The sequence below is a fragment of the Silene latifolia genome, chromosome X, assembly GCF_048544455.1.
Source record: "Silene latifolia isolate original U9 population chromosome X, ASM4854445v1, whole genome shotgun sequence".
NCBI lineage: Eukaryota > Viridiplantae > Streptophyta > Magnoliopsida > Caryophyllales > Caryophyllaceae > Silene > Silene latifolia.
The window spans coordinates 97,695,643-97,709,053 of NC_133537.1; the positions used below are offsets into that span (position 1 = coordinate 97,695,643).

General features: G+C 38.1%; 1 protein-coding gene across 1 annotated transcript; it reads right to left on the reverse strand.

Annotated features, from left to right (window-relative positions):
- Positions 1-8,684: 8,684 nt before the first annotated feature.
- LOC141617922 (cyclin-B1-1-like) lies at positions 8,685-13,069 on the reverse strand. Its single transcript, XM_074435051.1, has 2 exons — positions 12,779-13,069; positions 8,685-8,966 (listed from the first exon to the last, which is right to left on the reverse strand). Exons 1-2 carry the CDS (start codon positions 13,067-13,069, stop codon positions 8,685-8,687), a joined length of 573 nt encoding a protein of 190 aa, XP_074291152.1.
- Between the last annotated feature and the right edge of the window lie 342 nt (positions 13,070-13,411).

A 13,411-nucleotide genomic window follows, 5' to 3' on the forward strand; every position in this document is an offset into this window, starting at 1 on the left:
AGTTAAGCATGAAGAGTAGTCTTAAGAAGGGTGACCTCCTGGGAAAGTTCCCGGGATGCGCATGAGTGAGGAAAAAATGCACTGCAAAGGACTCGTGTTGATCAGTGGGCCATGTACACATCCTGGCGAGCTACCGTGAGTGACCGCTCCCGGTCCTAGATTTGGGCCGGGGTGTTACAAGCAATAAACTCTCGGAAGCGTTTGTTTTAAGCTCCATAATATGTCTTTTGTATATATTAAATTTTTAGTTTGTCGCACGACAAGAAAATAAAAGCTAATAACATATATAAATGTCCTAGAGTGGCATTTCAATTTATAGATGAAAAACATATAAAAAAAGTTTATAAATACACGTTACATTTAAAGAATTATAACTTTCATTTATTAAATTTTAAACAACACATATTTCAATTATTCATTTATTAAGGTAAGTTTTTTTATTAAATGTTTATTGCATGTTTTTAAAATTATTGAATTTGTGATGACGCCTATATTTATTAAAATTGATAGATAATGTATGCTTTACATTACCTTAATCTAGTCAAAAGAAAACGCAAATTCATATGTCAGACAACCTTTTTTTCGTCTGAAATAAGACGGATAAAATGATGTCATTTTGCGATAAAATGTTACTAATTTTTGATAAAATGTTACCATCATTTTCACAGTAAAAAGTGACAACTTTAGTTATAACATTTTGTCTTTAAATCGTTACATTCTTATAAAACATTGTGATATTTGGTCCATCTTATTTCAAAATGTCTGAAGCAAGACGGATTGGAAAGAAAAAATTCGTGATAGTTGTTACCTAATATTTTAATTTTAATTGAATGACAATTACCATAATTGCTACTTTACACACAAGTTTTGCTCCATCTTACGCATTTTTCATTATTTTTCCATCATTACACTTTTCTTTGTATAGTTGGGCAAAATTGTCTGTTTTTTTTTTCACTTCCTATTAAAACATACATAACCAAATTACTGTAAAGTATTCAATTATACATCTAAATTCGCATATTACATATGTAATTATTCACTTTTGTTTAGTTATTTGCTTAAATTTATGTTATCAATTGAATTATCAATTTTTTTAATTAGGGTTTCTTCATTTTTTTTACAATTGGAGCATGTCCGCTTATTGCCATTTTAGTGTTGCTAAGATTTAGTTCCATTTCAATGAAAAAAATAGATTTTCAGTAAGTTTAATTAAGTACGGGAACTTGTGAGTCAATTGCTAAGATCTAGGAGGGTTTTTTTTTTTTTAAAAAAAAACTTCTATATGATTTATTAATTGGATTACTTGGTCCTTTGAAAAATATTTCTAAAATATTTTGGTAATTAATAATTTGAAAAGTCAAATTTAACTCATGAATAAAATGAGTGGGTGGCGCGTCGATGATAGGTTGACAAATGATGGTGTTAAGGTTAGGGATGGGGACACGGTAGTGTGACTGAAGAGGAGTGGTAAAGAGTGGACGATGGTCAAGCAGATGTTAGGGTTGTGATGGAAGATGGAGTGTTGAGACTTGATAGTTTCTCAAGAGGGTTTAAGAAGTCTGGTAAAAGTTGTATATAAATTAACAATTCCTTATTTTTTAGTGTTTAGGCTAAAAAATTAGATCGACCATGTGGAATAATGTTTTTTTTCTTCAATAAACTGAGGTAAGAGTTCTTAGAAATAAGTCGAAAGACAAATTAATTTATTTTATCATCAATATTTATTATTGACGCAATATAACCAACATTAAAGTAACATTATTAGGCTATATTGATATTTAAAATATGATTTGGACTGATATTAGTTTGTTAAACTTTAGGGAATATATTCCAAGCAACATTTATTTTAAATACTTAACATATTTTTAATATTGAACTATTATTTTCGATGTACCATCCATTCATTTAACATTGCAATTTAAAGTACTGAACTACTTGTCATCCACTGATTTATAAATAGTCTGTCTCTTGGGGCTTTATGCGATAAACATTATGGTAAAGAGAAGACATAAATGACATTAGACACCCCTTATTCTAACCACATCCCTCGCCTTGTTGATGATGTCTAAGAATGTGATTTTGTAAGTGTAACATTTGATGAAAACGATGGAGTTTATGTGAATATGATGGAGTTTCTTTTGAAGTGGACTGTGAGGTGGTGGAAACAGAGTTGATCAAAAGGGATGATGCTCCTAGATTTGACCAATATGATGGGAGTGGCGATGAGAATGTGTTGGAAGAGAATGATGAGGATTCTGAATCAATTTGGGATTAAGGCGCTGATGTTGTTGTAAACTAGGCTATCTATCATGGACGACACTATATAATTTCTTTGGCGTGGGTGCTCTCACGAAGAGCTAAACCACTGACAAAAGAATTTGTTTCATTCCCTTGAGTAAGGATCCAACCCAATGACCCCATGGATACACGATGAGGTAAATACTCACCAATCCTTACATATTTGGATAAATCATATATCATGTTTTCTTTCATAAATTGACATAAAGTTAACCGTTTTATTTGTCTTATATTAGAAATACCAAAAGAATTGTCATAAGGAAATCATTACGAGTAGAGAAATACTAAAAAAATGGTGCATACATTATTAAGTAAAGTATAGAACAAATTTTAAAACAACATAAAGAACTAATGCGAGATTTCTCCAGTTGTGCTACAAATAGCCCATACTTTGTCACTTTTATGCCAAATTTCATCTGCCTGTTTCTGGAAAAGACGCTTATATTCTATTGTCACTTCGGTTAGAAGATCGGGACAATCCTCGCCAACACTTATGAAGACCTTGCAACATTGTTTTGTAACTTTTTCTCCTGACCCAAATATCTATTGGAATATGTTATCAACACAAATTTCTCCTATCTTACTTATACATTGATCAATCTCATTAGATCTTGAAGGGCTTGGTGGAGAGACGGATTCAACATCAAAAATTTATCTTGCCATGATAAACGATGAAGCTAGCAATAGAGTAATCATGAGGAATAAACTTGTAACACCCCCATACTACAAGTGCCTCACCAGGACCACTTAAGGCATGAGAATGCTACCATCTCGGTTACCCGAGGCACTGAATATCAACAGACCATAAGAAAACATACTTTAATAAATAGTTTAACGTGATACAAGTTCAAAACCAAATCTGATAATGTAAATACAACTGTTCTCAAAATGCTAAACTAAATGAAATAAACTAGTTCATTACACAGCGGAAGACTATTAAACAACTCGTGATGACTCAACCCAGCTATCCCATGCGCATCATCTTATACCTGCTCAATAACTGCTCATAATCCCCGAATGGATCACCACAGTTTTTAAAACAATTAAACGGGGTCAATACTGATTACACAAAACAAACAGCTGCAATAAAACAATACTACAATCCAATGCAATCAACCAAAACTCCATCCTATCACCACACGCCTAACTACACACTAAAGTGTGTAGTCCTGCCAGAATACTCATCGCAAGAAGTATTCCACACCGCTAGTGGGGGACCGCAGCCGTTCCCACCTAAGCCCCGCTCATCTCATCCGAGCGATAAACCCAAGTTCCTAAATGTGCACATCCCTTATGTGGCGGGTTCCACAGAAGGCGAATTAAGGGCGTGAAGCCACTCCTGCAAGTGACTCCACTCAGCTGAGGATGCACCTCGCAAAACACAGACAATTATACAACAATCATATTATAGTATCAACAATCACCAGTTCCAAATCTAATTCCAATGTGAAACATATCAACAATAAACAACCACCAACACATTATGTAATCAATGCTGAGTAGGGAAACCCTAACTGGAACAGTAAGTCACACGAGACCGTCACAACAGCTAATCGGAACTTTTCATCTACGAATCCTCCTCCTAAAGCATAAAATCACATAATTACCATCTATTCATCATAATACACCCAAATCCTCCAATTCTACCCAATTAGGATTTAATCAAACTTATCAAAACATTATAAAAATTATATAAGAAGCTTACCCTTGACACGACGATCACAACGGTATAATGAAGGAGACAATCCGATGATCCTAGCCTTGGGATTTGCTAATAATGCGATAGATGCAATATACGTAACTCTTGTTCTTCTCTTGAAAGGTTTTTAGAATGTTAAAAGTGATTAAGCAAAGTGACGGAATCCTTTTTATATTAATCTCGCATTATTAACAAAACCCGACTAAACAATCCCGTAAGACACACATACTCGATCGAGTAAGTCACTTACTCGATCGAGTGACCCTTACTCGATCGAGTGTCACACTTAATCGATCGAGTACCCATCAGGTTAGCTACTGTTTTGCGTAAAAGGATACTTACTCGACAGAGTAAGTTCCACTCAATAGAGTACCCACATACATAGAAAACCGTAGTATTATAGTCTTCCCTCCTTAAAAAGAACTTCGTCCCCGAAGTTCAGCCCATAGACAAAAATAAAACATACTATCTCCACTCCGATATAACAACATAACCAAAACTCAAAACAAAACTCAAAAACAAAACTCCCAAACAACACTCAAACCGACTCAAAGCAACTACTAACTGTACTAAAACCAACATAAAACATACAAAAACCTTATGCAACCATCTCCTACTCCCCTAAAAGAAACATGGTTACGTCTCCGTAACCACACATACCTGATAAAAAAGAGACGGATACCACTCCCTCATAGCCTCCTATGCCTCCCAAGTAGCCTCCTCAACCTTATGGTTAGACCAAAGAACCTTAAGCAACACTGTTTCCCCATATCTAGTTTTCCGAACCTTGCGATCAAGAATCTGTTTTGGCACCTCAAGATAAGACAAGGACTCATCCAGCTCTATGTTCTCTACCTCTAACACATGTGAAGGATCGCTCACATACTTCCGTAACTGAGACACATGAAACACATTATGCACTCTATCCAAAGCTGCTGGCAACGCTAACCGGTAAGCAACCTCACCCACACGGTCCAAAATCTCATATGGTCCGATAAACTTCTGGCTCTGCTTCCCTTTCTTACCCAATGTCATGACCCCACGCATAAGAGACACTTTCAAAAGAACCTTGTCCCCAACCTGAAACTCTATGTCAAAACGATGTAAATCTGCATAGCTCCTTTGTCGATCCTGGGCCGTTTTCATTTTTTGTCTGATCAGCTTAACCTGTTCTACCATCTCCTGTACCATCTGTGGTTCTAAAACCACTGCCTTAGCTCTATCATCCCAGCAAATCGGACTCCTACACCTCCTCCCATACAAAGCCTAAAATGGTGCCATACCAATACTCATATGATAGTTGTTATAAGAAAACTCGATCAGATGCAATCTCTCCTCCCAGCTACCACCAAAATCCATAACACAAGCTCGCATCATATCCTCCAAAGTCTTGATGGTCCTCGCCATCTGTCCATCTGTTGCAGGATGAAATGCAGTACTCATCTTCAATGTAGTTCCCATCAATTCCTGCAACTCTTTCCAAAACCTTCATATGAATCTCGCATCTCTATTTGACACTATATCCTTAGGCACCCCATGCAAATGAACCACATGCTTCCTATAAGCCAAAGCTAACTGTATCTTGGTCCAAGTGTCTTTCATCGGAACAAGGTGAGCTGACTTAGTCAAACGATCAACTATAACCCATATTATGTTATTACCCTTTTGACTCCTCGGCAAACCCACTATAAAATCCATAGAGATGGACTCCCATTTCCACTCAAGTACCTCAAGAGACCGAATCTTACCTTGTGGTCGTCGCTGCTCTTCCTTAACCCTCTGACAAGTCAAACAACGGGCGACAAACTCAGCTGTTTCCTTCTTCATCCCAGGCCACCAAAAAGTCTTCTTCAAATCTTTATATAACTTGTCACCGCCTGGATGTACCGAATATGGTGTGCAATGAGCCTCTGTCATGATCACCTTTTTCAACTCCTCATCACTAGGAACACACCATCTCCCATCAAATCTCACACTGCCATCTGGATGAATAGAGAATCTAGACACTATCCCTTTGTCTACTCCAGCTCTCCACTCCTCGATCTTAGGATCCAAAGCCTGTTTCCTGCAAATATCATCATAAAGATCTGGCTCCACTTTCAAGTCCCCTCTAACATCCCCATTCTGTATCATATATATCCCCATCTTCCCCACCTCATCTCTCAACCTCATCAAAGACATAGCTGTGCAAAGAGAATGCACACTCTTCCTGCTTAACGCATCTGCAACCACATTAGCCTTCCCTTCACGGTATATAATATCCATGTCATAATCCCCAATCAGCTTAATCCACCCCCTCTGTCTCATGTTCAACTCCTTTTGAGTGAAGACGTACTTGATACTCTTGTGATCTGAAAACACCTTAAAGGTCGCCCCATAAAGATAGTGCCTCCAAATCTTGAGAGCAAACACAACTGCACCCAGCTCCAGATCGTCGGATAGTTCTCCTCATAAGGCTTCAACTTCCTAGAAGCATAGGCAATTACTTTCCCGTTCTGCATCAACACACATCTCAAACCATTCACTACTACAAATCCCTTGCATTAATGACGCTTTTTTAAGCGTTTTGTGACGCTTTAAAGCGCCAGTTTTTTGTTTATCGACGCTTTGAAAAAGCGTCAATTTTTTGGCCATCATTATTTTTTGACGCTTTTTTGTTAACAAATGTGACGCTTTAAAGTGTCTTCAGTGAATATTGACGCTTTTTTTGTCAACAAATATGACGCTTTAAAGTGTCTTCAGTGACTATTGACGCTTTTAATTGTCAACAAATTTGACACTTTTAAGCGTCTTCAGTGACTATTGATGCTTCTATGTGTCATTTGATGAGACAGAATTAAGCGTCAACTTTTTATATATTGACGCTTCAAACTGTATTAACGCTTCTTATTGTCACAGTATAATTTTGACTTTTAGATTTTTGGGAATTTGACTTCCTAATAAAAACGTAGAGATTAAATAGACCTATAAGTAGTAGTAGTACTCTTAGCTAACTATTATTAAATCACGAAAAAACATAATGCAATATATAATGAGGTAGTACCCACGTACTTTTATAAATAGTCTGATACATATATATCGTCTCCGTCACAAACATTAGGCATTGACAATTTAACTAATATAAAAGTACTTTATAGTACGATGAAATCAAAAATATCAATTGGGATCCGGATGATAGTAAAATCCAACATAAAGTTGTCCAAAAAAATCGTAAATAGTGCTACGTAACTAGCTAGACCGGTACATTTGGTAATTTGAACGTTGTAGGGGATTCAATCATGTCGCCACTGGCGCAATGTTAAAGGGGCTTCAATCAACATATGACGGCGCATCGTCACCATCTGACGAATCTGAAACCTATAATGTCATACAAAATATAATTTAAATAAATATATTTGAATAGTACAGTACATATACACTGAAGCAGGAATAACATAAAGCAATAATCAAACCGGGAATATGACTTTCTTTCTAAGTGCACACTTGCAGAGTTGCAGACTAAGTTTCATATTTTAGGAAACTTTAAAAAGAGCTCTGACGCTTTACCATCTAAGTTGCTCCAAATCTTCATATAACCTCTAGTATAGTCAACTAGTCGTACATGATCAAAAAAAGTTTTTCATAAACTAGCAAGGTTCGACACTTGGCCACACACTTGTGATGACTCGCCACAGATACATATACATAGTGTATAGAGATGAGCACGAGAATGAACAGAATCATTTTTCTTCTAAAAAATGAATGAACAAGTGAGCAACAATCATATACATGGCGAGCCAATCAGCCAATTAATTAAGAGCAGATGCAGAACAAAGACACACATGGGAACTTTGTACCTCCTCTTGCAACCGATTGACTTCTTCTAGTAATCTTGCCGGAACAAAAGATTAGCAACTAAGTTCAAATTAGCACACTATAGGACTAATAGGTGAAAGTGTGGAACTAATAAGCCTAAAAAGACAACATAAAAAGCAATACTAGCTAGTCTAAGAAAGTATCGTAGATATAGCTCATTCAAGAGCACATTTATAGGAAAAGAAAATAAAACTATATTTCTTCCATCCTAGAACCTGACAATAGAATTGTGATTTAACACTAGCAGGTCATCTGAAACGAAACTCATCAGAATTTGATGTCTTATTGGCAAAATTATTATGGAATCATCTTTTCTCAGGAAAATTGGAAAAACAACAAAAAAAACATAAAGATAAAGCTAAGGAGAAAAAACATGTACCTACAACTTGCAAATTCATAAAGTTTTCCTCAAGGAGAAAAAATGATAAGATCAACATCAGCATCACAAAGAACTAAAGAACTGAACTGAGAGCTCAAATGCCTTCTTCAACAACCCGTTTCGACGTTTTGAAAATGTTACTTCTCTGCTTGTTGCATTCTCAATCCTCTTCATTTGAGTCTTTCCTCTCACCATATTCCTTCTCTATAATTACCTATTATTTATTGTCAACAATATACAAATTTGAGCTCAATTTATTCATATTTGAGCTAAAATTGAAATAATAATTAAGAAAGCAAGGTATAAATAAAGTTAACTTACAAAAGAAATGGAAGCTTTCACGTAAGAAACGGAAGCTTTCATGTATCTGGTGAGAAACATGTAAGGTGTAGGAACTGTGAAATACCACTCCAAATTCCCAAGTATTACTTTCTCCATCGCCAACACTTGCTCTTAAGCATTCTCTGATATTTGAACAAAATCATTGACCTCAGGTGCCCAAATTTCTTCATACTTGCAAGCGATAAACATCGACGCAATCCCTACCAACTGAAGCTCTTTCCTAGATACCGCCTTCATCGACAGGACGCAATCAATGATGTTTACAGTAAGATACAGAGTTTCCTGCCTAAGTTCAAACTTGCTGTGAACTTCAATCAACCAGTCTACCAGGATTAACCTCATTTTCTCACTGATATCAGGCTGCGTACACTTGTAATCACGAATCCTACCAACCTGATTCATAGTAGAAACTTTGTTTCCATGTTCACGAATATGTTAGGTTAGCTTAGTTACTTGCATGATTTTAGTTATTAAACCAATATTGGTTTGGATTCTATGCTATACTAGTCCATATGGTCCTAGGAATGCTTTTTATGCCTAATCAAACAATATATTCTCGAAGGTTAATCAAGTAATTTGTGTATTGTGAGTTGACAACTATTATAAGCATGAAAGATCACAAAAACGTATACGAACCGTCATACGTTAAATCACTTTTATTTATAATATAGCTAGGATTATGGTGTGATTTGATACTTTTTAAGCTATTTTCATAGTTTTATGAAGGACTTGGATGATTCGATAGCTGATTGCTTCCTTTCTCTTCTTTCCTGTCTTTCTATGAGGTGTATGAAATTAAGAAGGGGTAAGGGAGGTTATACGACAATTAAGGAAGACGTTGTTTACGTTGAACGATATGTGTTGCTATATGGTGTGAGTTCATGTGGGGTAAGACCGTAAGAAATCATTGACGGTTAATAGCAGGCTTGTGTATAACATGACATTGATCACAAAACAGAAAAAAAAAAACAACGAAGAGAGAATTATTTAATTTATTGTTACCTTAAATCCCAAAATTGATGAATCTGAAACTTTGAAACGAAACCCACAATTTCAATTAGCAGCAATAGTATCACAGTAGCAATTGTACCAAAGTAGCCATGTGATTCAAAATGGAAAAAAATTTATCACTGACCAAATTGTTAGACGAAAAAAATGATCACTAAACAAAATTAATAATAAATGTGGGACTGGAATAGGGGAAGCAAGAAGCACGTCATAGTTCGATTAAATCATAACTTTGAGACTTACGAGTCAATAACTTCCGATAAATTGAAATTATCAAACTTAATCGTCTTCGTTGATCGAAAGTATGAAGCATGGCCATAATTCGATTAAATCAATAAAGATTGCCATCAATAACATACAAGTAATTGAAAATGAATGAGAAGTAGAACCGTACCTATGATATGTAATAGGCAAATTGTATCTTTGTGATCGAGTTGGAGAATTGGAGGTGATCGGCAGATTAAATCATGTTTTTCGCTGATGATTGAACAAGAAGTTTAGGGGTTAGGGTTTTTTATTTGTAAAAAATGATAAGAGATAGTGGACTAGGTAGGGTATTAGACTTAGTAGCGGGATTTTTTAGGTTGAATTTTAGATAATTGCCGCTTCCTTCTTAGTATAAGGGCGGTTCTTTAAATTATAAGATTGGAGGATCATTTATGAGGTCGACGCTTTATGAAAGCATCAATACAAAAGCGTCATCAATGTAAGGGAATTGTAGTAGTGATTCTTTGAAGCATCTGCATATACTTCAAAGTTCTCACACCCTTCAGGTAATGCTAAGATTGGAGTTGTGGCCAAACGCTCCTTTAATGTTTAGAACGCCGTCTCACAACTTTCATCCCAACGAAACCTGTTCTCTTTCCTCATCAAAGCTGTCATAAGTCTGGCTATCTTAGAAAAGTCTTTCACGAACCGACGATAGTACCCTGCCAAACCCAATAAACTCCTGATCTCTGCCACATTCTTTGGTGCTTCCCACCGAGTCACTGCCTCTATCTTTGCAGGATCCACAACAACACCCTTCTTTGAAATCACATGCCCCAGAAAAGCAACTTCCTCGAGCCAAAACTCACACTTAGACAACTTTTTATACAGCGCTCCCGCAAAGTCAGGAACACTAGCCTCAAATGCTCCTCATGCTCCTCCCTAGTCTTAGAATAGACTAAGATATCATCTATAAAGACCACCATAAACCAATCCAAAAACTGACTGAAGACCCGGTTCATCAAATCCATAAACATTGCAGGTGCATTAGACAACCCAAACGGCATCACAACATACTCATAGTGACCATATCTCGATGTAAAAGGTGTTTTCGGTATGACCTCATCCCGAATCTTCACCTGATGGTAACGCGACCTCAGATATATCTTAGAAAAGACTGCTGCCCCGTTCAACTGATCAAACAAATCATCTATCCTTGGTAAAGGATACCTGTTGTTCACGGTAGCCCTGTTCAGCTCTCTGTAATCAATGCATAACCTCAAACTTCCATCTTTCTTTTTCACAAACAGAACTGGAGCTCCCCACGGTGATACACTAGGTCTAATGTACCCCTTATCGATCAAATCATTCAACTGTTTCTTCAGCTCCTCCAACTCCTTAGGACCCATGCGGTATGGGGCCTTAGAGATTGGTCCCGTCCCTGGCTTCAACTCAACACTGAAATCTATCTCCCTCTTCGGTGGCAAACCCTGTATCTCACCTGGAAAAATATCTGGGAACTCTCCCACCACTGGTATCTGCTCAACTGTCGGACTCACCATACTATGATCTCTCATATGGCATAAGATCAACGGACACCCCTTCCTCAGATAAGACTTCAAGGTCACTGCTACAATCAACTTAACTTTGGGTTTGACAACAAACCCACGATAAGACACATTAACTCCCTTAGGACCTCTCAAAGAGACTCTCCTTTGGTGACAGTCTATCCTAGCCTTGTACTTACCCAACCAGTCCATGCCAACTATCATCTCAAAACCATCCAAAGGAAACTCTAACAAGTCTACTGGTAGGTCAACCTGTCCAACTATCGTAGACACACCCCTATACAACCTCCCACAAGATACAGACTCACCCGACGGTATAAAAACGTCCTCTTTTACAAACTCATACTCTCTCAAACCCAAAAGCTTAGCATGACTCGATGATACAAACGACTGTGATGCCCCCGAATCAAACAAAATAAAGGTAAAGACTTCATTAACAAGAAAAGTACCTGTGATAACGTGAGCATCATCCTCAGCTGCTTTCTTCTCCATCATGAACAGCTTACCACTGGTCTTCTGTCCACCTCCATGGACAATACTAGTAGAAGTAGACGCCTTAGTAGCCGACCCCGACCCCTGGTTGTTGTTCGCTGCTGGACTCTGATATGGATTACCGCCATTGCGGTTAGCCCCACCATTGTTGTTACTCTGACCACCCTGATTATTCCACGACCCAGCTGGCCTGTTACTATCATAGCTCTGAGATGGACCCTGAGAGAAACTCCCCTGTGACTGCCTCTGGAAATCCCTGCCCACAGCACTGGTACACTCATGTCTCTTGTGGCCCACACCGCCACAGTTAAAATAAGATAAACCCCAGCTGCTACTATCACCACCACGGCCACGCCCATAAGAAGCTCCACCACTGAACCTCGACCCCGAAGAGTAAGCTCTCACCTGATTATGGCCACCTCTCTTGTAACTAGACTGACCAGCACCCTCGCTCTCAGCCTTCCTCTTCTTAGAAGCTCTCTCTCTGTTCTCCTTAGCCATCTCAACTAACCTCTCAGCTCTCCCGGCACGCTCATATACCTCCTTTACATCTGTAAGGACTTCTACCGGCAGCTTCTCCATAATCTTGGGTGTCAAACCCTTCTCAAACCTCAACGCCAAGTTCTCTTGGTTTAGCCCCATATCCTCTACATACCTAGACTTCTCTTTGAACTTATGATAATACTCAGCAACTGTCATATCAGAAGTCATCTTGAAGTCATCAAACTCCTCTCTCAACTTACTACGCACATGCTCTGGCACAAACTCTCGCCTCATAACTTTCTTAAACTCGGCCCAAGGTATAGCAAATAAACCCTATCTCACATATATGTCTAGAGCACTCTCCCTAACCTTGTCCCACCACTCTCCGGCCGCTTCCCTCAAGTAGAACACAGCTTGTTCCACTCTAAAATCCCCCGGGCAATGAACCACATTAAGTTTGTTTTCCATCTCCATATGCCAATTATCCAGCAGAATTGGCGTACCCGTACCCATGTACTCCTTTGAGTTAAACCTCGCTATGTTTATACTCATCTTGGCAAAATCAACACCCACCTCTTTGTCTTTCCCGAACTTCTTTAGAGCCTCGGTGAGAGCATCTTGGTACTCCAACATCTTAACTATCTCATCTATGCTTATGTTCTCAGCCCTGGCATACAATGCGTTTCTCTTTGGCGGTATCTTGAAACTATATAAGAAAAGGTAAACATAAACATACATCCCATACTCAAACACGAAAACGACCTGTGTAGGACCTACTCAATCGAGTACCACAACCCACTCGATCGAGTTGAGGCCACTCGATCGAGTTACCCACTTACTCGATCGGGTGCCTCGACTCCAGAACCTGACCAGAAAGCATCCAAAAACATACTCGATCGATCCTCAAACTTACTCGATCAAGCTGACCCCACTTGATCGAGTGCCCAAACCTGCTCGATCGAGTTTCCAAAAACAGATTACTACCCAGAAATGAAAAACAACCCAAACTCCAAGTGGCTTACCAGGACCACTTAAGGCATGAGAATGCTACCATCTCGGTTACCCGAGGAATGAATATCA